The following is a 25,395-nucleotide window of genomic DNA, read 5'->3' as shown; positions in this document are numbered from 1 at the left end:
AACACACACTATCACAATACTTCATCACACTCCCCAAATTTTTGTATTTACCGTTGTCACATATCCAATCAGTATTCATATTTCCAAACTGTATCATAGGTGTCCTTTCCCAGCTGGTTCTTTCGAAGCTGCATCCAAACAAGGTGATATATTACATTTAGAAGATATCTTTCTTAAGTCTTTAAATCTTTAATGATTTCCTGTACCTCTTTTTTGGTTTTTCCTTGACATTTATTTAAGAAACACATTGTCCTGAAGAATTTTTTCACATTCTGGACTTGGCATATTGCATCCCTTTGTGTCATTTAACACATTCTTCAGTCCTCTCTATTTCCTGTAAATTTGGGGGCTACATTTGGAGACTTTAGATTCACACTGGGTTTTTTTTTTTTGTCATGAATATTTTATTGATATGTTTCCTACTGTAATATTTTGTGATGTACATAATGTCGAGTTTTTTCCTTTGTTGTAAATATTGATCAATGTATATAGGTGTTTCATTTAATTCATCCATTTTAAAAGTTGCTCATGGTTTCAGCAGCCATTTGTGATCACTGCTTAGATCTGTTGTTTCATTAGGGGTTATAAAAGTGATTCTAATTCTATATTTATATTTATATATAGAATCTATATTTATATATATAAATATATATAAATCTATATAAATCTATATATATAGAATCTATAATTCTATATTCTATATAAAAGTGATTCTAATTCTATAATTCCTTCTATGTTTATTGACTGGCATTCTATGAAGTGAAACTCAGTAGTGTTAACCATTTGGTTAACTTGAAATGCAGTTTTTATAGGAAAGACGGGATAAATACTTGATTCCTTTCATTTGTCAGTTTTCAGAAGAATGACCTGCTTTCCTAGTATTTTCCAAAGGGGTCATTATGAACTCATGGATTTTTAACATGTTGATATGTTTCACCCCATTACATCCTTTTTGGTGTTCACATTGTTTCTTCTTTGACCATGGGAGCCTCTTCATGTTGGCTCCTGCAGATTGTTTTGTTTTTGACACACCTAGTGTTTGATAGTTGTCTTGCTTCTAGAAGCACAAGGTGTGTGTGTGTATGACAGTATACCAGATTCATCTTAATTTTCTGCCCAGACCTAGAGTCAGCCTTTTATCTAAGGAAGCTTTTTGTTTTTAAATAGTATTTAGAGATCTCAGCAGGTGTTGAAGAACATCAGGCTTAATTTGAATAAACAGCCTTCTTTCTGCAATTAAATGCATATTCTTTGTCATTCGTGTTGAAAGGACATTGTGCAAATTAGCCTTTAACTTTTCAATTCACTTTGAGACAGTTATTAGTTAATTATACTGGGTACATTGAATGCTGTGTCAAAAACTTAAACCAGTCATGTGGACTGAGAATGCACTTCCCCATTTTTCTCTTTAGTATACTCCTTCATTCTGCAGAAATTCTGCACAATAGGTCATTCTTAACAACTATTTTTAGGTTGTTGATGATATGTTAGATTGTTTTTGTAACAATGATTGAAAGAGCCTTTTAAAATGTAGATATTGAAAGAATTGGTGCTAAGCACACAGTTCTGTGGTCTGCTGTACAGTATGATTCGTCACTTGCCCCTTTACTTCGCATATAGGAGAAGAAGGATAGTAAAATTTATTACATCTGTTTCCCTTCTACATTTACTGTGAAATCAGGTGGTTGCTTTGTGGCTTGTTCTGTTAAAGTGTATTAAAAATCCTTTGGAAATTCGTAACTTTTAGGGACAGTCATTGGGTATAAAAAAAATTCTGAATTCACTTTATCTTGTGCCACATAGTGAATGTCTGACTTTAGATATAAAGTATTGAGTAAATATTATAAATAGGTCTCATAGGGTAGTCAGGAAAACAGATACTATTAAGCGAGCAATGAGAGAAAAAAACTGCTCTTTCATACTTCTTTTTAAATTCTGTTCTACCAAATTTAACTTCATTGTGTCAGACATTGTTCCATTAATAAATGTGAGCACTAAATGTCCTTTCTTTCAAAAAGTGGTTCTTAATATTTGAGGTGATTTCATATGTACAGTGGTTGGTCTTTGTAACTGGGGTTTTGTCCTTTTTTTCTTTGTACTTGTTACCCACGTGTTAAGGAGTAACAAGTTTTCATTATCTTGTTTAGTTTTTTCTTTTGAATATTTCTTATTCTCTATGAGGGTATGCTTGTGGTATGTGTGTGTGTGTGTGTGTTTTAATTTTTTTGATTTCTTTATTCTTTTTCTCTTAGATATGGGAGTAGTTTTGTGTGAACCTGAAATTATGTGAGTTTGAGGAGAACAGTTTTTGGTTTTGATGGGTATGACAGTCTTCAAAACTACATGTTTTTATTGGATACAAGTCTCTATATGAGTAATAGCTCTGGGCACCTTTGTCTGATAGTGTGATATGGTTGACTGCACATTTCACTTCTGTGACTATGCAGTCATACTACCTAATTCTTATTCTTTCTTTATACCTTAGTGCATCCTAACCACTTGTATGTCTGTTTCTTGAGTTAGGAAGAATCTCAGTAATACGTTTCTCGACTGCCATTCCCATTGGTGTACTTTCTCTGTTCTTGGCTGAAGTCTCAGGAAGTACGGCATTACCTGAGAAGCTTGTGACTCTCATTCCCAGCTGCCCTCCTATTCTTTCCCCTGTAGGACAGCCCATGTACTCTCGTGAACATGGTGCTGCTGCATCTGAGCGACTTCAGTTGGGGACACCGCCTCCTCTGTTGGCAGCTCGTTTGGTGCCACCTCGAAACCTCATGGGATCCTCCATTGGGTACCATACCTCAGTCTCCAGCCCCACCCCTCTGGTCCCAGGTAAGCTTTGCTGCAAATGGCCATCCACCTCTCTGATCTTTTTGTACCACAGCCTGCCAGCCTGAGTGGTGGCTGGCATCCTGATCTGCTGTCACAAAGTTCCATTAAAGCTCTTAGGTAGTTTTCTTTCCTTTTCCTCTGCGTCTTTGATTTGTCCCTAGTGGTTGCAAGATGATGAGGCCTCCTGTGTGTCTGTTATCTCTGGTGTCCTCTATGTTGAGTTTTAGTGCCTCAGGAACAAAAGTCATGCTAGTTCTTTGAACTAATTTCTAATCCAGTAAATAGGAAGAGGATATTTGAATGTTTTCTAATCATTGATATATTTCAAGAAAAACTAGGTTAATTTTTTTTAAAACGAAACAAAAACATCTGATTTCTTGCTGATCATGGATGATTATGTCTCCCCCCGCCCCCCACCCCATGTATGGACTGGCTGTGTATAATGCAGTGGTATCTTGAAAACTCCCCCTCCCACCTACATGTACATGTTGAAGACCTGTGTGGAGTGCTTCGTGGGCGTCTCATGAGGTTTTTAACATTTCTCACTTTGCCCTTGGATTTCAGTTCATCGTAATTGACTTAAGGACTTTTAAGTTTCTAGGGGTTCTGTGTATTCTCGGGAATTATAGAACAAGGTCATTTGATTGTGTAACTTCTTTAAAACTTCCTGCAGCTATAGGAGATTTTAACTATAAGAGATCTTCTGTCAAGACTACCAAGTGGTAACTGAAAACTTTTTTTATAATAATTTGCTGATCACCTACTTTGAATCACAGAACTGATTTGCCGTTAATAAGGATCTGAATGTCTCTTACCTTGTAGCTGAAACTTCATATGAACGCCATAGAGAATTTTTCCACTAAGAAAATAAAAAAGAGATGCAAGGACTTCTGAAGCACAGTGGGGAAAACCAGTGTCTTCACTTAATCTTAACCGTTCTTTGATTTTATGTAGGATGAAGAGGATATATACTGTTTAGAGATGAACACTCAGAATTTCTTTAACACTAACAAAATAGTTATTTAGCATTAGATTTTAAAAATTAAATATTTAGTTTTAGAGAAAACAAAGGGAATGTGATAAAAGGGACATTGATAAGGTAGTTGGTAGTAAGATTGTGATTACGTTTAGACATATAAAATTTATTTAGGTGTTGGAAATAAAGCATTTGAAATGTTTTATGTATGAAACCAGCTAGTATATTTCCATTTTAAACTGTACATAACCAATAACCAAATTAGATTGATTTCCCCCTAATTAAGTGTACCTGGAAATTGGTGAGACATGGTAATTGAGGAAACTCAACCAGTCCTTTATATATGGTATTCATGTATGTGCATGTTTCTAGGATTAAGCGATTAATATAGAGGATAAAAATGGCTAGGTAAATGAATCTGGGAATATCTCCATAATTAAGCATGGATCTGTGTATCTGTATTTTGGGACAGGAGCATTTTCATTTCTTTCACTTCTAACAGGTATATCTATATACTGTAATTCAGATATATATGTATAGATTGATAAATTTGTTGAAGAAAAAATTCATTTTTGCAGTTGTTTATTTTATTAATGAGAAATTACTTAACTTCTCTCTGATTTGTTATGTGTCTTGTTTTGTTTTCCCCCAGATACATATGAACCAGATGGTTATAATCCAGAAGCTCCTAGTATTACCAGTTCTGGTAGATCTCAGTACAGACAGTTCTTTTCAAGAACACAGACACAGCGCCCAAACCTGATTGGCCTAACATCTGGAGATATGGATGCAAATCCAAGAGGTGGGACTGCCTCATACTTTCTTTGATGCTATTGTTATACAGGAGTTCACTAAATTTAGCAGTTTAGACCTCACTAAAGTTCAGAATTACTTACACATTGTCTTTTTGAAGAGTGCTATATAATTATCAAATAAATGTGTTTGAATAATTGTATCTCCAAATTTTATTTTAAAGCTATAATTAGGATATATTTAAAATAAAAATAATGCTTACATTTTTAATTGCTATTTTTGTAGACCTTTATGTTTTAGCTATTTACTGGGCACTATGTTAGATATTAGGTAAAGAAAGATGAAATGACATGGTCCCTTGCCCTCAAAGAACTGATCATTTAAGGGCCTCCTTTGTATTATAAGAGCTGTGCTTCACACTAATAACTGAGAATCTGAAACACTGCAATAAAATTATCATTTGATCTTTTTTGGTATTTGTGATTACAACCATATGTTAGGACCTTTGCAAAGCATAGGTAGAAAACTTTAAGGACTAAATGCAGAAAAATAAAATAAAGACTAAATGCAAGCATTTACTTTTATTTTTTTATTTTTTTAAAGATTTTATTTATTTATTTATTTGACAGAGAGAAAGACAGCCAGTGAGAGAGGGAACACAAGCAGGGGGAGTGGGAGAGGAGGAAGCAGGCTCCCAGCGGAGGAGCCTGATGCGGGGCCTGATCCCAGGGATCCGGGATCACGCCCTGAGCCAAAGGCAGATGCTTAACGACTGAGCCACCCGGGCGCCCCAAGCATTTACCTTTAATATGGGTTGATGTCCTTCTTTCTCCTCCCCTCAGAAAGGTTGGGCTAGAAAGCTTGATGACGTTCCATTTCTTCTTTCTTACATAGTTTGATTTGTAATATTTAATTTTAATTCGAATGACTGGCCATGGGCCATCCTGACAGTATTTTTCTGATTTAATTACATGGTGTCCATTTTCCTGTTCTTACCTTCTTTCCTGTCTTGCTTTTATTAACTTCTCTTTACTACCATTAATATCACTGTTACAGACTAACAGTTTTGTGTCAAGAAGAAACCAAATGCTTTTATATGTAGTATTATCTCTTGTATTCCTTTCCTGCAACTCCTTGAAAGTGGTACTATTTTTATTCTCTTTTTACAGATAAAGACACTGAGGGTTAGAGAGGTTAAAAGATCTTGCCCAAGGTCACACAGCTATTAATGACAGAACTGGAACTTGAACCCAGGCGTATCTAATTCTGAAGAATGTGCTTTTACCTTCTGTGCTATAATGCATAAATTATTACCAGATTACTTGAAATTAGTGGGAAGATCATATTCTCAGAAATTCATGTTTTCCTTTTGCCACTAGTCTGGTCTTTGTGTGCGTTCATGTATAGTAATTCATGGATAATCTCACTCAGAAGTCATGTGGTTTTTGTACAACAGGCTTGGTTTGTTGCGTTGGCAAGTCATTGAAGTTCTAGCTATGTATCTCTTTCCTTTCCTTATAAAACACTTCAGTAAAGAAAAGCACGAAGCAATGTTAAGAGGTCATCAAAAGTATTCTAGGGAAGATATAATGGCATTTCAAATTCTAGAATGCTTTATGCCATCACAATTGTTATCTGCATTAGCCTTCTAAAAACAAACGCCATAGAAGGTCAGAGATCATAGTGACTTTGTTCACGAACTTACACATAAGGTCTAATATAATTGTTGGAGCTGTAGCAGCTACTGAAGAAATACATGTTAAATGAGTGAGCTTGCCTCACAATTTCACTGTCACACAGTGAAATCCCCCGATCAGAATACAAATAATTTCATTATATTTATGTTGCTAAGTTTGATTGCTTGCCTGCAGTGATAATTGTTAGATCTCTCTTTGTAGTGTAATCATTTGTGGAGTGGTACTTTGGCACCACATAGATATCTAGCCCTACATGTTACTCTTTGCTGCTAGCTTTACTTTTGGTGGAGTTACTAAAGTTAAGGAGAATATTCAGAGTATGTCAGGCATAGATTGGTGTTAACTTACTTTTTTATTCAACACACCTCTTCCCACCCACAGATGAGCCATTGTAAGGTCAGTTAAAGTATTTTAGTTTTAAATGTTGTGAATGAAACATGCCAGTTTATAGTGTTGGCTTTGGATTTTTCTTCCAACGTTTGAGTTTTGAAAATTTTTAAACCTACAAAAAAATCGAAGTACAATAAACATCTAAATACCTTCACTTTGGTTCACCATTTGTTACTGTGTTTGTCACCTTTGGGTGTGAGTGCTTGCTTGTATACATACACATTCTTCTCTTCCTCCTTTCTTCCCTTCTCCCTTCACATTTTTTTTTTCTTGAACTACTTGAAAGTGTGTTGTAGGGATTGTGCACTTTAGATCCTTTATTTTACATTCAGGAATAAGGTGTAGTCACATATAAGCACCGTATCTTTGCTGCACATAAGAAAATTATAATTGCTGCACATAAGAAAATATAATATCCTATCTAGGTGGACTTTTTATTGAATCACATCAGAATACAAATAATTTCACAATATTTATGGTGCTAAATTTGATTGCTTGCCTGCAGTGATAATAGTTAGATCTCTCCTTTGTAGTGTAATCACTTGTGGAGTGGTACTTCGGCACCACATAAGTATCTTGTTTGGGCACCTGGGTGGCTCAGTGGGCTAAGCATCTGCCTTCAGCTCAGGTCATGATCCCAGGGTCCCGGGATTGAGCCCCACATAGAGTTCCCTGCTCACCCAGGTGGCCCAGAGCCTGCTTCTCCCTCTCCTCTCCCCCTCCCTGCAGCCCCCCCCCCCCACTGTGGTGCTGCACGCGTGCTCTCTTTCTCTCAAATAAATAAAATCTTTAAAAAAAATTTTTTCTAAAAAAAATATCTTGTTCTGTAACAGTCTTTCACCGATTTATTTTTTTGCATCCATTGAGGATCCTTGCCTGAATTAGTTATTACATTGGAGTTGCCTATGACTTTTTAAACTTGGATGTTGTATTTTTTGAAAAAGGAGAAAAAGGCAGTTGATAATTTTTTCTTGCTGTTAAGCATTTCTGAAAAGGGATGGTAGTTTGGTGCTATTCACTGTGCTTTTTTAGCTTTTAGGCTAAATATTTTAATCATTTGAAATTCCCCAAGGACCATGCATTGTTAGTAATGTTAATTTTTGTTTTCAACAGCTGCTAACATTGTCATCCAGACTGAACCACCAGTTCCTGTTTCAATTAATAGCAACATAACCAGAGTAGTTCTTGAACCAGATAGCCGAAAAAGAGCTATAAGTGGTTTGGAAGGGCCACTCACAAAGAAACCTTGGCTGGGAAAGTAAGATAATTTGCTACTTAGTAACATTTAATTGGTGTTTTTGTTATTGTTGTGTGCATTAGTTAATTTGTAAAATTAAGAGCTGTCATTAATCAATGATTTTCAAACTATGTGTCTCAAAGTTAGGGTTCCCAGAGGCATCATTAGAACATCTTAAAAATGGAAGAGCTAACAGAATATTAATAATAGATATTAATAATTTGTATTTACTATATCTAGGCCTAGCCCAGTATTAAGAATTATTGAGACACTGGAAATGAGTAGTAAAGAGGAAAAACTCAACGTACTTTTGCCAAAGTTGGAAAACATGCCATTAAAAAAAATGATGTTCATTCCTTGCTTTAAAGTTAGACTCCTTGGTAATTGTTGTGGATCTTTGTACCATATGATTTTTTATCTCATTTGGGTCTTTTTCGTTTTGTCATCTTTTGCCATTCAGTCTTCTTTCTTTCTCTCTACAAGGAAGATGTGAAAATTATATAGTAATTTCTGAAGAATGTTAAGTATATTTCTCAAGAATGTAAGAATGTCTTACAGATGGTGCTTTAATACACATAAACTTAAATTATTTGTTGACCTTTCTCGTGGCTAGGTGTAAGGTGGGGGAATTAATCAAGATCTATTAATATTCTTTTCAGGCAAGGGAATAACAGTCAGAGTAAACCAGGATTCTTGAGAAAGAATCAGTATACAAACACCAAATTAGAAGTCAAGAAAATCCCTCAGGAATTGAACAATATTACCAAGCTCAACGAACACTTCAGCAAATTTGGAACTATTGTAAACATCCAGGTAAATGTGGCTAGGTTGGTGACAGAATTAATGTGGTTTTATGCATCTTTGAAAATACTCTTACCAGTTCATTTTGCTTAAATGAGCCAGTAATTACTCTCATTATCTCTGCTAAGTGTTTTAAACTCCACTATATAGCTCGATACACAATTTTATTATGAAATTGTTAAGCTGAATTTGTATTTTTAAATGCATTTGTTTCTTATCCACAACTTCTTCTTGAAAGACACACAGGCTAGTTAGTGTATTTTTGTTCATAGTGTTATCTCTGGACAAATGACTTTTTAATCTGCTTTAGTATTCTAACTAGATAGGTGAGATTTTTGGTAATTTCTAAGATTGTAATTTTGTTTACTGAATGACTCTTATATTGCAGTGAAATAGTAATTGGTTATGGATGGTTCTAATCTTGAGAATTCTAGGCAGTATAACATGTTATCTAATATTTCATAAATTGTATTCTGCTGTCTCCAATTTATGAATTTGTGGTTGAGTGTTATGCTGTAATTGAGAGTATTTGGAAGGCCTCATTAATTTGCAGTTTCAGTTAGTCACCCCTGATGGTTAGTGTTGTCATCAAACCAAATGTGATTTATATAACTGAGTTTAAGAAAGTAGTACTAGGAAATTTGATATTTCAAAGAACTCAGAGAAATCTTTTTGAGAGATTTTTAAGCAGTTTTTTTGTCCCTGAATGTAGTACATGTTTAATTTTATAGATGATTGGAAGTACATTAAACAAAAGTGAAAAAACAAATCACCTGAATCTCACTACTCTGCAATAATAGTTACTAATATTTTAATGAGAAGACATACTATATTTGTTTATATGGAAGAACACACATATGCACATATACACATGTTCTTTTAAAAATACTTTACACACTTCAAGAATACAAAGTCATACCAAATGTCTCTGACTGCCTTTTTTCTCTTAAGATGTTTCCTAGGTCGTTATTGTTTACAGCATTTAGAAAAAATAAGATGGCTTAATGTAGTTTGGTCAGTGAGTCTCGTCCGATTTCCGTAACACATACCATAGACTGGGTGGCTTAAACAACAAAAACTTATTTCGGGGGAAGTCCAAAATCAAGGTGCTAGCCAAGTTGGTTCCTGATGAGGATTCTCTTTCTGCTTTGCCAGTCGCAACTTTCTTGCTGTCCTGGAGTTGTGGAAGAGGAGAGAGATCTCTTCCTCTTTCTATAAGGCCTCCAGTACCATCTGATCAGGCCCCCGCCGTTATGACCTCATTTAACTTTAATTACTTCCTAAAAGCCCTGTCTCCAAATGTTGTCACACTGGGGGGTTAGGATTTCAACATAAAAATTTGGGAGGGAGGTCATAAATCAGTCCCTAACAATAGGCCATAATTTGTTTACGTTCTTTGTTGTTGGGAATTTCTGTTGTTTTATTGCTTTATATAAAAACAATGCTGTGGTGAGCTTCCTTGTCATTGAACCTTCATTATTTTTTTATGATGCATTGCTGAATTAAAGGGAATTTTAAGACTTTTTATTTGAGCTGCCAAATTGTTCTCCAAAAGGGTTGTGCCAGTTGATACTCCCAAATGCACTGTATGAACCCTCATCAGCACTGTAATGTGGATCCATTAAAATTTTTTAGCCAGTTTCGTAAGTGAAAAATTATACTTGTTTTAATTTGCTTTTTTAAAATATGTTTCTTATATAGATCTTTTGCAGGTTTTATTTTTGGATGTGCCTGTTGTCTTTGCCCATTTTTTTGAAGGCATTTACAATAGTGCTTTTCTAAGCCACTGCTTGTCATATATATTAAAAACAGTTTTTCCATTCATCATTTAGTTTAGGGCATATTTGGATTGACAGATTTTAAAATTTTATGTGGTAGAATCTCCTGTTCTTTGTCTTTATGGATCCTACTTTTATAGGTATGCATAAAAAGGTTTTCCAAACACTCAGATTATACAGATGTCCACCCTTTTTTCTTCTGTGTTTTTATCAGGTGTTTTGTTTATTATTGTAAAATAGTTTCCTTTTCTGGAGTTTATTTGAATGTAAGATATCTGGGAGGGATCTAACAACTTTTCCCCAAGTGGTTAGGTAACATTACTAGGATTATTTATTGAATTATCTAATATTCTTTTATGTATCATTTTGGAAAATATGCATATTATCTTTTAGAGGGATGAAGAACTTTATTTACAAAGCATTCAGAATGGATTTCAGCAGGCTCTTCCCTACTTTTGAATTATTGATTTCTTCAGTAATTTATTTGCATTTAACTATTTGTTAATTTCTGTGGATTTTTTTGTTGATGCTTTTGTTTTTTCTTACAGGTTGCTTTTAAGGGAGATCCGGAAGCAGCACTCATCCAGTATCTTACCAATGAGGAGGCCAGGAAAGCCATTTCCAGCACTGAAGCAGTTCTAAACAACCGATTCATTCGAGTTCTGTGGCATAGAGAAAACAACGAGCAGCCAGCACTACAGTCTCCAACACAGCTACTCCTGCAGCAGCAGCAAACACTTAGTCACCTGTCACAACAGCACCATCATCTGCCACAGCACCTTCATCAGCAGCAGGTGCTGGTGGCCCAGTCTCCTCCCTCTACAGTACATGGGGGTATCCAGAAGGTAATCCACTGGTTCACAGAGGATGAGAGGTCCTCTAGTCCCATCTTCTATCTAGATCATTGTTTCTCAGTTTGGGTCCTTAGGTGATTTATGTTAAAGCCACTCAGTTTTATCTGCAGACAGTAGCATCTCCTCTCCTGAGAACTTACCAGACATGCAGTTTCTTGGACCTCACCCCACCTTACTCAGTCAGAATCACTGTGGTTGGGGCCTCAGCAAGCTCTCTGGATGATTCTAATGAACCGTAAAGTTAGACAAGTGCTGTTCTATTGGAATTAATTACCTGAGTACAAATTCCTGGGCCTTATCTCCCCTAACTTATAGAGTCAGTCTTTAGAATATGAGGCCCATAAATCTACATGTTTAAAGAAATACCCTTAGTGATTCTTCTCAACAGTAAAATGTAGTAACTGTCCACTACCAGACAACTCTGAATCTAGAACTTTTGCTTTGTTTTGTGTTAGAATCAGTCATCCTTTTACCCACTCTTCTGTCTTAATTTTTCCATGTAGAAAACTCTTAAAAAGCTCTTAAAACTTTTAAAACTGAAATGTAAGCTCCAAGAAAATGGGGATTTTGTCTATTTTATTCATTCTGTTTTCCATGCCTAAAACAAGGCCTGGCATGTATTGCTCATAATACACTTGAATGAATAGATGAAGGAAGGAAAGAACAAACTACCATGCACTAGAGCCATTCCAATATTGATGATAATCATAACCTTTTCCTGGGTGTTCTCTTGTTTCAGTTAAATGCATTCAGATTTTTAAAAAGGATATCTTACCGTACATAGTTTTAAGTCCAGTCATCATCCTTTTTATTTGCACCTAAGCCTGAATTTCTTTTGTCTATGTCCCACTTCATGTTAGAGCCCAAAGGTAAATGCTTCCCCTAGATGTTGACCAGGTGGTGCATAAAAGTGATACTGTCACCTTTGTGATCTATTAGACCCTGTTCTGTTATTGTTATAAGCTACCCTCAGTTAAAATCCCCAAATCCCTTAAAGGGAACATTTAAAAAATTATTAGAAATTTTTACCTGAATGAGCATATATAACATATAAGCATGCATATTTATCTGTATGAGCGTATATACATATATACATGCACCAAGCTACTATTATTTTTTTTTCTATGAATACTTATTTTTTTTTTAATGATTTTTTATTATATTGTGTCACCATACAGTACATCCCCGGATTCCGATGTAAAGTTCGATGCTTCATTAGTTGCATATAACACCCAGTGCACCATGCAATACGTGCCCTCCTTACTACCCATCACCGGTCTATCCCAGTCCCCCACCCCCCTCCCCTCTGAGGCCCTCAGTTTGTTTCTCATAGTCCATAGTCTCTCCAAGCTACTATTATTGATGTAAGCTACCATCAGTTAAAACCCCCAAATCCCTTAAAGGGAACATTTAAAAAATTATTAGAAATTTTTATCTGTATGAGCATATATGTATGCATTTTGTTATGACATTTTTCAGACATCCATAGAAGTATGGATAATAGCAATCATTTGTATATCTGCCACTTAAAAATAAAACCTTATAGATAATTGAAGCACCCTCCTTTCTCATTTCTTTATTTTCTTCCCCATGGTAATCACCCCCCTGAATTTGTATCATTCTTGGACATTTTAAAAACTTTTACCACGGATGTGTTTATTTTGTGTGTGCAGATGATGAGTAAACCACAGACATCGGGCGCCTATGTTCTTAACAAAGTTCCTGTTAAACATCGTCTTGGACATGCAAGTGGTAACCAGAGTGATGCATCACACTTATTGAATCAGTCAGGTGGTGCTGGAGAAGATTGCCAGGTACGTATTTCTATGATCCTCAGATATATTTAAAGCTGGTCAGTGACACAGAGAAATTAAGAAATTGACTTTCATCCAAATTTGTAATGTCTTGTTTCTTCAGTCAAGGTAAATGTGAGAGCTAACCTAAGTGTGGCAGGTATACTTCTCTAATTTCCATGATTCTGCCAGAAATAAGCTAGTTAAATTTTTTTCCTATTCAAAGCGAAGTAGGAATTTGAGAATTTTAGCCATTTGTTAATAGATGTCTTTCTTAGTCCATTTCTTTTCTTCTTTAAGTAAGAACATAATGAAGAAAATTCTGTCATAATCAGAAGTCAAACTTTGGAATATATTTTAAGTAGTTTCTTTGCTTTTAGGAATATATCTGTACAGTGACTTTCCACAATGGTGATTATTTCAAAGAAGACCTGAAAAATTCTGAAAAAGAACAAGGGGAGACTAGACGTATTAGACATTAAAAAATACTATGAAATCGGGGCGCCTGGGTGGCACAGCAGTTAAGCGTCTGACTTCGGCTCAGGGCGTGATCCCGGCGTTATGGGATCGAGCCCCACATCAGGCTCCTCCGCTATGAGCCTGCTTCTTCCTCTCCCACTCCCCCTGCTTGTGTTCCCTCTCTCGCTGGCTGTCTCTATCTCTGTCGAATAAATAAATAAAAATCTTTAAAAAAAAAAAATACTATGAAATCTGTATAACCATACTGGCACATGGATAGACCAGTGGAACAGAATAAAAGACGAGAAATAGACTCACTTGAAAATAGGAATTTTTAGATGTCAAAACAGTATCTTAGGTCAATGGGGAAAGTATGGACTTTTTGGTAAATGGTGTTTGGGTAACTGGATAGCCATATAGAAAATATAAAATTAGATCCATTTAAAAAATTACATAATAAACTAGGATAATTTCTGAAAAGATCTGAGATTTAGATGCCAATGGAAATGCTAAATGGTACAACCCCCATGAAAGCAAATTTGGCAGTGTCTGGCAAAATTATGTATGCATTTTTTCTAAACCAGTAATAATCCTCCTCAGAATGTATGCCAAAAGTACATTTGTTAAACTATGAAAAAATGTACATACTAGGCTACTAATTGTAGACTCCTTATAATAGCAAAAGACTGGAAACAACCCAGATGTCCATCTGTAGGGGACTAGTTACTTAAAATGTAGTAGTACATTCATAGAACAGTGTATGTGCAACTTTACAGTGGAATGAGGAGTAGTATCTTCATATGAACCATGTGGTGATCATCAGGATATATTAGGTAAAAAAGTAAAATGGAACAAAACATATATAGTCAGCCCTGTTAGTCTAAACAAGTAGGTCCAATGAACACATATTAAGTATTTGCTTATTAACAGAAACAAAAATTTCTGAAATTAACTAAAAAATTTTTTTTAATTCCTAAAATTTAAGTCTTGGTGATTATGGTAAGGATAGAAGAAACTAGACAGCTTTGACTATGTTTTGTTTTGGAGATTTGTCTTGGAACCATGTAAATGGTGAATGCGGTTATAAAATAAAATGAAAAAAATCATCTCTAAAAATTAAAAAGAAAAATGAAACAAATGAACTAATGTTTACATAAAAGGTACTTTTAGTTACTTGACTATATATTCGTAGTGAGATAAACCCTGAAGACAAAAAGCAATTTTTAAAAAATATTTGAGAGAGAGAAAGTGTGCATGAGCGTGAGCAAATGGCAAGGAGGGGCAGAGAAAGGGAAGCGAAACCCAAGCAGACTATGCACTGAGCATGGAGCCTGACTTGGGGCTAATTCCCATGACCCTAAGATCACGACCTAAGCAGAAACCAAGAGTTGGACACATAACCAACTGTACCACTCGGGTGCCCCACAAAAAGCAATTTCAAAAAGTATTTTTCAGCAATCATGTTGTTGCCAGTGTTGGTATTCTGAAACTGGTTTGTGAGCATTGTAGGATAAATCAAATGAAGGATTATATTGTCACTGACAACTGAGATTTTTAGTGTGGTTGAAAAGAAGTGTACGGTAGGTGAGATAAGTAAAAACACTGTAGTCCTGCTTTGAATTGAAAGTATGGTTGATCCTTGAACAACATGGATGTGAATTGTGCCAGGTCCACCTGAACATGGGTCTTTATTATTTATTTATCTACCTATTTATTTACTTATGGTTTTATTTAAATTCAAGTTAGTTAACATACAGTGTATTATTAATTTCAGGGTAGAATTTAGTGATTCATCAGTTGCAGTTAACACTCATTGCTTATTACATCAAGTGCCCTCCTTGATGTCCATCACCCTGTTACCCCACCCCTTCACCCACCTCCCCTCCAGCCCCTCTCAGTTTGTTCTCAGTAGTTAAGAGTCTCTTATGATTTACTCCCTCTTTGTTTTTATATTATTTTATTTTTCCTTCCCTTCAGTGTTCATCTGTTTCTTAAATTCCACATATGAGTAAAATCATATTTGCTTTTCTCTGACTGACTTATTTTGCTTAGCATTATATATTCTAGTTCTTTCCACATTGTTCCAAATGGCAAGATTTCTTTTTTTTTTTTGGTGGCTATACACACACACACACACACACACACACACACACACACATCTTTATCCATTCATCCATCAGTGGACATCCGGGCTCTTTTAAACATGGATTTTTAAAGTAATTACAGTAAAGAGTGTAAATGTATTTTCTCTTATGATTTTCTAAACGATTTCTATAGCTTATCTTGTAAGAATACAGTATATAACATACAAAATATGTGTTCACTGTTCATGTTATCAGTAAGGCTTCTGGTCAACAGTAGGCTATTAAGTTTTGGGGGAATCAGAAGTTAAATATGTGAATTTTTGACTGTGGGGCAGGGGGTTAGCACCCCTTAACTCCTGAGTTGTTCAAGGATTAACTGTATTGATACAAATTCAGATACCATTTTATCTTAAAAAACAAGCAATAAAAAACTCTAGAACATTTCTTAATTCTGCTCACTGAAAAGATCTAGAAATAATAGTCTTTCCAAGGGTAATGACCCCCTGCCCCCTCCCAAGCACTCAGAGGAGCCAGGGGTTCTTGAAGAAATGGCTTTCCCCAGATCTGGGACTGACAGTGTTCCAGATGACCCTAGAATATTTTATCCAGCCAGAAAATGAAGTTGTCAGAGATTTCTAGAGTCCTGTCAAAGAATGAGAAATTGTCATAAAGGTTCTAGATCTACTCACTAATTTAAAGAAAATTCTAGGACAGCAGAGCATGTTACCAGGGTATCATAGAATTCTGTGGCAAATACTGCAGGATGAGTAACATGGTTTCTTCAACAATTTGCAAGGAAAAGAAAGCAATGGGAAATGAAATAGTATTAAAGGAGACTTGAAAGAGATATAACCAGTTGCAGTAGATGGACTTTAATAGATCCCATTCAAATGGGAAAAAAAATGTTTAGAAATTTATAATACAATCTTAGGATGTGAATATCTAATCACATCTATCTTTTAAGTGTGATGATGGTATTGTGGTTATCTTTAAAAGGGGGGTCCTTACCTTTTAAAGATACAACTGAAATATTTACTGATAAAACAACATGGTATGAATGTGGAGTTGGGGATTTAAGTAAAACAAGATTATAGGAGTCTCCGCTTATCTGCAGGGGATACTTTCCAAGACCCACAGTGGGTGCTTGACACCACAAATAGTACCAAACCCTAAATATATATATATACACTGTGTTTTTTCCTGTATATCCCTACCCAAAATAAAGTTTAATAGGCACAATGAGATGAGTAACAATAATAATAAAATGGAACAGTTCTAATAATATACTTTAATAAAAGAGAGGTCGCTCTCAAAATATTGTACTGTACTCATCCTTGTTCATGTGATGAAGTGAAATGATAAAATAAAATGCCTACATGATAAGGGAAAGTGAGGTGAGTGATACAGGCATTGTGACGTAGTGTTAGGCTACTAATGACCTTCTGATGAGTCAGAGGGTCATCTGTTTCCAGACCGCAGTTGACCTCACGTAACTGAAACCATGGAAAGCCAAACTGTGGATAAGGGGGAACTACTGTTTTTTGTCCTGATAATTGTTGGTGCTTGGTGATAGATACATCAAATTGGTAATACAACTCTTTTGTTTCAAAAATTCCATTATAAAAAGATACCAAAACAAAGACAATTACAGATTTTGGAAGTCAGACAGCCCCGACTAACTTGACCTGCCTCTTACTAGCTGTATTAGATAACTCAGGAACATTGGTTTCCTTTTCAGTAAGTTGAGTTGCTGTGAGAATTGAAAATTTTCATGTTGGTAAAGCATGGTTACCTTTTCAATAAATTGAGTTTCTACGGGGATTGAAAAATTTCGTGTTAGTGAAGCAAGGAAGGAGAAGTGTTTAATGCATGCTAAGTGCTCAGTAATTTGTAGGTGTTGCCATTTTTATTTTAATAAATAATAACATGAATTTCAGCTATGTAGGGTTCCTACAGTACTTCAGAGACCCCCTGTGTAGTTAAGGTAGCTTAATTTTGAGGACAGTTAACTATTGTATGGTTGAGAGAAGTTTTGTATTTGGTTCTGAATATTTAATGATGTTTACACAATTGAATTTTCTGTGAATTTCTCAATTATATTCTGTGTCCTTTATATCATATATTTAATTAAAAGATAAAAGAGGAGTGTATGTTAGGAAAGACTTGTACCAGAGAGATTGTGCTGTACCATGTCGTTCTGCTGTTCCTTAAGGGAAGACTAACTGGAGAGTGGTCTGTTCAGAAGGGGAAAGGAATCTAAATACCAAACCTGGCATAGTAGAGATGACCACCACTTTGCTCAGATCTGTGAGCTAACTGCTTGTCTTATGTTTTATTATAAATTCATGTAGCATTTGATTAAATATAAGAAGATTATGATTACAAAGTACCCTAATCCTGTGTTAGGTGATTTGGAGGGAGGGTTTAAGGAAACAGGAGTAATTCTGTGATCAGACATCTTAATTAGTCTTAACCTAGAAGGAGGGAAAACTAGAGGCTAAAGCTATAATGGGTAAAGAAGCTGCAGTCATTCCTGTTAGGTTAGAGAGATATTTAGTCGTTTTTACTGTTTAGATTATATTCCTCTTTTTTGTGTCTGTTCAGTCAATGGAGTGATCTTGTTTTTGTCTTGACCCATCCTGGTCCCAAAAGTGGCCTTGTTGGAGGTTGATACTCTGTGAAATTGTTTAACGGGACAGTAAGGCCTCACTCAGAGTAGTTGGCCAGCTCCTATATACAAGGGGCTGCAGTTCTTTTTCTCTCAATTAAAAAAATACAAAGAGAAGAGGAGTAATGTAATTGCATTCCAAAACACAACATTTTTGCTAAAATTAATTTTTGTTTTTATATTTGAGTGACAGTCGAATTTATGTATACATAAAAAACTCGTTTTGTAAATGAAGTTTTTAAATGTAAAAAAAATTTTAACTCCTGAAAAAAACCAAATACATGCAGTCTTTCTAAAAATTTACTTGAAAACCGTTCTAAAATTTAATTTAATTATATTTGTGTTTCATAGATATTTTCAGCTCCAGGCCATCCAAAAATGATTTACAGCTCCTCAAACTTAAAGACACCTTCAAAACTTTGTTCAGGGTCTAAATCTCATGATGTTCAAGAAGTTCTTAAAAAGAAGCAGGTAACAGCCTTGATTCTAATTTCCTTAAAGAGGAAACGACCCATTGAATTCTTAAGTGATTATGTTAACACATTTGACTAGTTCATGTTGTTATGGAACTACATTTAAATGTTTATTTAGCTGCTTCTTGATGCAGTGTACATTTGGAAAAAAAAAAAAGATGAACAGACAAAAAACTATTTTGCAGTTGCCTTTCAGCACAAGGAAAGAATTTTTTCCATATAAAAATAAACAACACTGAGTTGTCCTGTTTGTTTTTCCTCCAAGGTAAAGAAGCAGAGAGTTTTATTTCATTATTTCCTCTTTTAATTCCTCTCTTGCTTTGTAAGTTAGACAGTGTTTCACATAAAGTAAAACATTTATGTAGTAGTTATTCATATGACTCACTTCTGAGTTTCCTTATCTTTTTAGATTTAAACTCATATAAGAGTTTTTCAACTAAAATAGATATTTATATGTATTGTCTGAGTATAATTGGAGATTTGATTAACAGAGGGGTGAGAGGCAATATTTTCTTGGCAGAAATCCATAGAATTTGCTATGACTTCTGTTCTCTATCTTCGTCTCACATTTTTTAAACTTTAAACTTGAAAAATAAGTATTGGCTTATTACACTGGAAAGTGAAAACAGCTCTTGTTTTTCTTCATAAATATATTCACATCATTCAAGTGAATATAAATGTCATAGATACAGTGTTTAGTATTTTAAATATTTTTTAAAGTACAGTTATAAATATAAACTCTATACAGAAAATATATTTAAAGGTTTCATCTCTGGTTTCAGCTGTTTTTTGATTAGGAGCAAAATTTTTCTTGTAAAGCATAGGGATGACCCAGAAGAAATGAGTTGGTCTTTTTTCAAATGCATGCAAATGTTGGCAAATTTCATTATCCGTTAGTAACTTTTTTAATCTCTTCATATAGGAAGCAATGAAGCTACAACAAGACATGAGGAAAAAGAGACAAGAAGTGCTAGAAAAACAAATAGAATGCCAGAAGGTAAGACAAGAGCTCATTATTTGCCTGCTGGAATTGATGGATACAATGGATTTTACAAAGATACCCTCAGAGTAAAGTTTATAAGGGTTATTTATATTAAAACTTACTAAGTGTAGTTTCACTTTTTTGTTTATTTTATAGATGCTAATATCTAAGCTAGAAAAGAACAAAAACATGAAACCAGAAGAGAGGGCAAACATAATGAAGACTTTGAAAGAGCTTGGTGAAAAGATCTCACAATTGAAAGATGAATTAAAAACATCTTCTGCAGTCTCCACACCATCTAAAGTAAAGACAAAAACAGAGGTATCTATTTGCATTTTCCATTCAGCATAGGATTATTGAACATCTCTTTATGTGCTTGGCTCTTTGAAAGTACATTGGAACCCTTAGGTAGCTAATAGTCTAATGGGGAGACAATTAGAGTAACTTTTTTTTTTAATGTTTCTATGTATTCTGTGTACTCTCTTTGAAAGAGATGCTAATACCCTCTTTGAACAAAGATGTGTTTTTTAACTGGATTTTTAAGTCCCTTTCCTGAAGATGAAATTGCTAGAGTGATGGCAAAAAAAAGAAAGGTGTATTTTCCTGTTTCATGAATTTTCTAATATTGTAGTACAGTGGAACCATCTCTTAATATACAGAAGGTATCATTGGCTTTATATAGGTAAAAATGTGGCATTCTGTTGAAAAGATTAATCAGAAATTCTAGATCCACTTAAGTCTAATTTTGTTAATTGCCATTTGTTTCCTTACCCTGGGAGAATACTTGCTGTACACAGTGGTTCCATTATGCCACAGCTCTGAATGAAATTTTAGATTAATTTCTGGCCGTTTGAGAACTCAGAATAATAAATTTATCAGATATATAGAATGCAAATTTTTATGTACAATATTATAATACGTTTGAAATTCTCGTTCTCTATTACTGGAGGAATATAAAGTAGTTCATCAAGATTGCTTTGAAAAAAAATTGTTATTGAAATGCCCCCCAATTATAGAAGGAATACATACACGTTTTAAAAATTAAAGAGTATGTATATGGGGGGGGGATTCTCTCACAGTCATGCCATCTAAAGACGGATAGTACATCAAAAAAAGAATGGCAATAGTTCAAATCTGAAAGCAATTATGTAGCTATTATTTATGTTTTTACCATTAATGAATATTTCCTACGTATTTTGTCTGATTGTGTTTCATTTATGACTCCTTATTATTAGAAAATTATTCTCAGCTCCGTCTTCTCAGTTGACTGTTTCCAAGGTCTGATTTTTAGTCCATCTTAAGCAATAATGATGCTTATTATTGTTACTAATGTCAGTATACACTCTGTGTGTTTTTGCACAGTTAACCTTCCCTAAAACACTCAGGTTTATTGCATCCTTTTATTCTCAATATAATATTCTGAATAAGGTCTTAGACGTTATCTAACAAATACTTTTTTTTTTTAACAAATACATTTTACTCTTAATTTTTCCAAAGGCTCAGAAAGAACTATTAGATACTGAACTGGACCTTCACAAGAGGCTATCCTCAGGAGAAGACACAACAGAGTTACGGAAAAAACTCAGTCAGTTACAGGTTGAGGTGAGGTTTAAGAGAAGTTACCCACTACATTTAACACCTCAAATAATACTTTTTTCTTTCCTCTGTTTTCCAAGGTTCAGTCTGACAGTGTATATTATATTTTACTTTTTGTTGTTATTCAGGCTGCACGATTAGGTATTTTACCTGTGGGTCGAGGAAAGACTATGTCGTCTCAAGGTCGAGGAAGAGGCAGAGGCCGTGGAGGAAGAGGAAGGGGCTCACTGAATCACATGGTGGTGGACCACCGCCCCAAACCACTAACAGTTGGGGGATTCATTGAGGAGGAGAAAGATGAATTACTTCAGCATTTCTCAGTAAGTTTTTAAAGTAGACAGATGCCGACTTTAAAAGGACTGTATTCAGCATTTTCTTGCTGCATTCTGCATAAGTATCATGTTTTATAGATTAGAATATCAAGTTGTAAAAGGCGTATTAACAAATTCTTATTAATATATTTGAAGGTCAAGAAGCAGCTTATGCTTTGTAATTCCATAACACTCCACATAAATGCGTTTGTAGTGACAAGTTGTTCCCAAGCAAATATTTGATTTTTTGTTTTTAGGGATATTACATGGTTTACCAAGTGTTTATAGTCAGTAAGTGAAAATAATCTGGGACGAAGGCAGAATTCAAAGGAAGAATTTATTAGAATAAGAGACATGTATTGTTATATTCTGTATACAGTGGGAAACACTTTTAGATAAACATGCAAATAGAGATTTGTTACAGGTAACTGTCTTTAATTTGCTCCTTAAACAGAGTATATCCTCTTTCCACTCACTCATTCATTTAATAAATATTGAGTGTTACTTGTGCTAGAGTGTTTTCATACATGATCTCATTTAAATAACTGTATAAAGTGCATGTGAAATTCCATGTGTACAGTTGAGAAAACAAAAGTTTAAAGCTTTAGAGTAAACCAGCCAAGATCATACAGTTAGTTAAGCGGCAAAACCAAGATAAAAATGCACACAGTTGACATCTGGAATCCCTACTCCTCAAACAGCTTTTTTGAGAGAAAACATTTTCAGCTGTATTTATTTTTATTTTTGTATTTTTTATATTTTTAGAGAGTGAGCAGGTGAGCATGAGTTGGGGGGAGGGGCAGAGGGAGAGAGAGAGAGAATCTCAAGCAGACTCCATGCCCAGTGCACCGCCCTACACAGGGCTCGATCCCACGACCGTGAGATCATGACCTGAGTTGGATACTCGGGGTGTCTGGGTGGCTCAGTCGTTAAGCGTCTGCCTTCGGCTCAGGGAGTGATCCCAGGGTGCTGGGATCGAGCCCTGCATCAGGCTCCCTGCTCTGCTGGGAGCCTGCTTCTTCCTCTCCCACTCCCCCTGCTTGTGTTCCCTCTCTCACTGGCTGTCTCTCTCTCTGTCAAATGAATAAATAAAATCTTTAAAAAAAAAAAGAGTTGGACGCTCAACGGACTGAGAACTGCCCCCATTTTCAGCCCTATTACATGTTAAAGATGGTGAAGGAAATCTTAAAGAGCAGGACTTCACTCTCTGTCTCTTATTAGTATGATGCCCCCTAATCCTTTTTCACCCTGACGTTTAGAGAATGGTGGGTTGTTAAAGTGTCCAGATTTGAGAGCTGTGTTGGCTGCATTCTGTTCACTCTTGAGCCAGTTTCTTTGACCAGTCTGACCAATATATACATATTTTTTTGTAAACTGGGAGACTAGCTTTAAAAGTGACTTTTGAGTAAGTATGGTGAGCAGCACTACATGTGTGCAGGGTATTCTTGTGGAGGCTGGGTGAATGTTGATTTTCTTTTGATGTTGAGTATATAAAATTAATATTTCCTTGCCAAATAAGTTGGGCATTTAGACCCATTATGAGCTCTGGTGAGGCAGTACTGAAGTAAAGCAGAATTGTTGTAAATTTGAATTTGCAAGAAGTTCTAGTTAAAAAAATGAGGTAATCTTTGTGTAGGAGGCTGCATGTTGAATCTTGAGGGTCTCTGGAGACGATATGCAGATTTTTAGCCCAGAACTCATGCTTACATGCATCTCTTTGCTTCCCATAAGTAGGATCATTCTAGAGCATATGATAACCAATTTTCATGTACATATATTGGATAAGTCTGAAATACGGCATTTGGTTTGTGGAAAGGGGCATGTCCAGGCATTTGGTTAAGGACCAAACAAAGCCAATGGAGGTGAGGTAACTTCAAGAAGGAGACATTTCCATCAGTTTTGATGGTGTTTTGTTGTTTTTTTGTTTTAACATGGTGCTGTTAGACAGTCTTGAGTACTAGAAACACACCCTAGTAATGGATAATTGGGCAGTGTAGTATGCTTTCTTTGAAAGAACTACAGAAATGTATATGCCTAGACAGTATTGTAAATAGATTTAGCAAACATAAAGGTAACTCTTCTTTGAGGTATTTTATATCCCACAAAGGCAAAAGTAAAATGGGTATTTTCAGTATTCTTTTACTCTCCTTAATGATTGTGAAAGGATCATGGATGAACCATATGAAAAGATGGTAGATGGGTTTTAGTGAAGCTCTTTTGCAGTATGAGGACCTAATTCTGGAATCCTCCAGTTTATTCCTGTATCCAGTAATCTGCTTCTAAGAATTTATCATAAGGGAATTATGATTGTATGCAAGTAATAGCTCTAAGGATGCTTAGTATAGCACTCTTTGTATTAGTAAAGAGGGAACAATCTAAATTCTCAGTGGCATTTTGCTGCTATTGAAAATATCTTTTTAGGGGGCGCCTGGGTAGCGCAGTCGTTAAGCGTCTGCCTTCGGCTCAGGGCGTGATCCCGGCGTTCCGGGATTGAGTCCCACACTGGGCTCCTCCGCTGGGAGCCTGCTTCTTCCTCTCCCACTCCCCTGCTGTGTTCCCTCTCTCGCTGTCTGTCTATCACATAAATAAATAAAATCTTGAAAGAAAGAAAGAAAGAAAGAAAGAAAGAAAGAAAGAAAGAAAGAAAGAAAGAGAAGGAAGGAAGGAAGGAAGGAAGGAAGAAAATATCTTTTTGAAGAATAATGACATGACAAGCAGAGAAAGACAATTATATGGTTTCACTCATTTATGGAACATAAGAAATAGGAAGATTGGTAGGAGAAGGAAGGGAAGAATGAAGGAGGGGTAAACAGAAGGGCGAATGAACCATGAGAGACTGTGGACTCTGGGAAACAAACTGAGGGCTTCAAAGGGGAGGGGGGCGGGGAATTGGGATAGGCCGGTAATAGGTATTAAGGAGGGCACATATTGTATGGTGCACTGGGTGTTATATGCAAATAATGAATCATGGAACATTACATCAAAAACTAAAGATATACTGTATGGTGACTAACATAACATAATAAAGTATTAAAAATTAAAAAAAAAAGAAGAAGAATGACATGAGAAAATGCTCAGGATTGACTTTTAGGTTAAAAAAAGGTAGGATACAAGATTATACATAAACTTGGAATGAAAGTCTATTAAATTTATATTTCTGGGTTGGCAGAATTAAAGTTTTTTCATTTTTTTCTTTCTGAGGACCTATTTGCTTTCCAAATGAACATATACTACTTTTTAAGTTAGTCTTTTTAACATCACGTTTACATTTAAGATGAAATATTAATTTTTTTTTTAAGATTTTATTTATTTGAGACAGAGAGAGTGCACGCAAGCGGGGACAGAGGAAAAGGGAGAAGCAGACTTCCTGCTGAGCAGGGAGCTGGTCGCAGGGCTCGATCCCAGGACCCTGAGATCATGACCTGAGCCAAAGGCAGATGCTTAACTGACTGAGCCACCCAGGTGCCCCAATATTAGTATTTTTTAAAAAAAGATTTTACTCATTTATTTGAGAGAGAGAGAGCAAGATAGTGAGCAAGCACAAATGGGGAGGAACAGAGGGAGAGGGAGAAGCAGACTCCCCACTGAGCAGGGAGCCCGACGCAGGGCTCGATCCCAGGACCCTGGGATCATGACTTAAGCAGAAGGCAGGTGCCTAACCGACCAAGCCACCCAGGCACCCCATATTAATGTTTTTGTACTGTATATTTT

At 35.5% G+C, this 25,395-nt stretch overlaps 1 protein-coding gene across 3 annotated transcripts in view; it reads left to right on the top strand.

The window, feature by feature from the left end:
- RBM27 (RNA binding motif protein 27) overlaps nucleotides 1-25,395 on the top strand; it is a 76,201-nt gene that overhangs the window by 35,460 nt on the left and 15,346 nt on the right. For 2 of the 3 annotated variants that reach the window (XM_040622270.1, XM_040622269.1), the window contains exons 9-19: nucleotides 2,668-2,832; nucleotides 4,461-4,610; nucleotides 7,762-7,906; nucleotides 8,545-8,698; nucleotides 11,013-11,309; nucleotides 12,992-13,132; nucleotides 18,674-18,793; nucleotides 19,718-19,792; nucleotides 19,934-20,098; nucleotides 21,275-21,379; nucleotides 21,502-21,693. In XM_040622270.1, the coding sequence (XP_040478204.1) occupies nucleotides 2,668-2,832; nucleotides 4,461-4,610; nucleotides 7,762-7,906; nucleotides 8,545-8,698; nucleotides 11,013-11,309; nucleotides 12,992-13,132; nucleotides 18,674-18,793; nucleotides 19,718-19,792; nucleotides 19,934-20,098; nucleotides 21,275-21,379; nucleotides 21,502-21,693 (1,709 nt within the window). The remainder of the gene's footprint in view (nucleotides 1-2,667; nucleotides 2,833-4,460; nucleotides 4,611-7,761; nucleotides 7,907-8,544; nucleotides 8,699-11,012; nucleotides 11,310-12,991; nucleotides 13,133-18,673; nucleotides 18,794-19,717; nucleotides 19,793-19,933; nucleotides 20,099-21,274; nucleotides 21,380-21,501; nucleotides 21,694-25,395) is intronic. The other variant, XM_040622271.1, reaches the window with a different exon arrangement.

This window comes from Ursus maritimus, unplaced genomic scaffold (genome assembly GCF_017311325.1).
Source record: "Ursus maritimus isolate PB19 unplaced genomic scaffold, ASM1731132v1 scaffold_5, whole genome shotgun sequence".
Taxonomy (NCBI): domain Eukaryota; kingdom Metazoa; phylum Chordata; class Mammalia; order Carnivora; family Ursidae; genus Ursus; species Ursus maritimus.
This window is presented reverse-complemented; position numbering and strand designations above follow the sequence as displayed.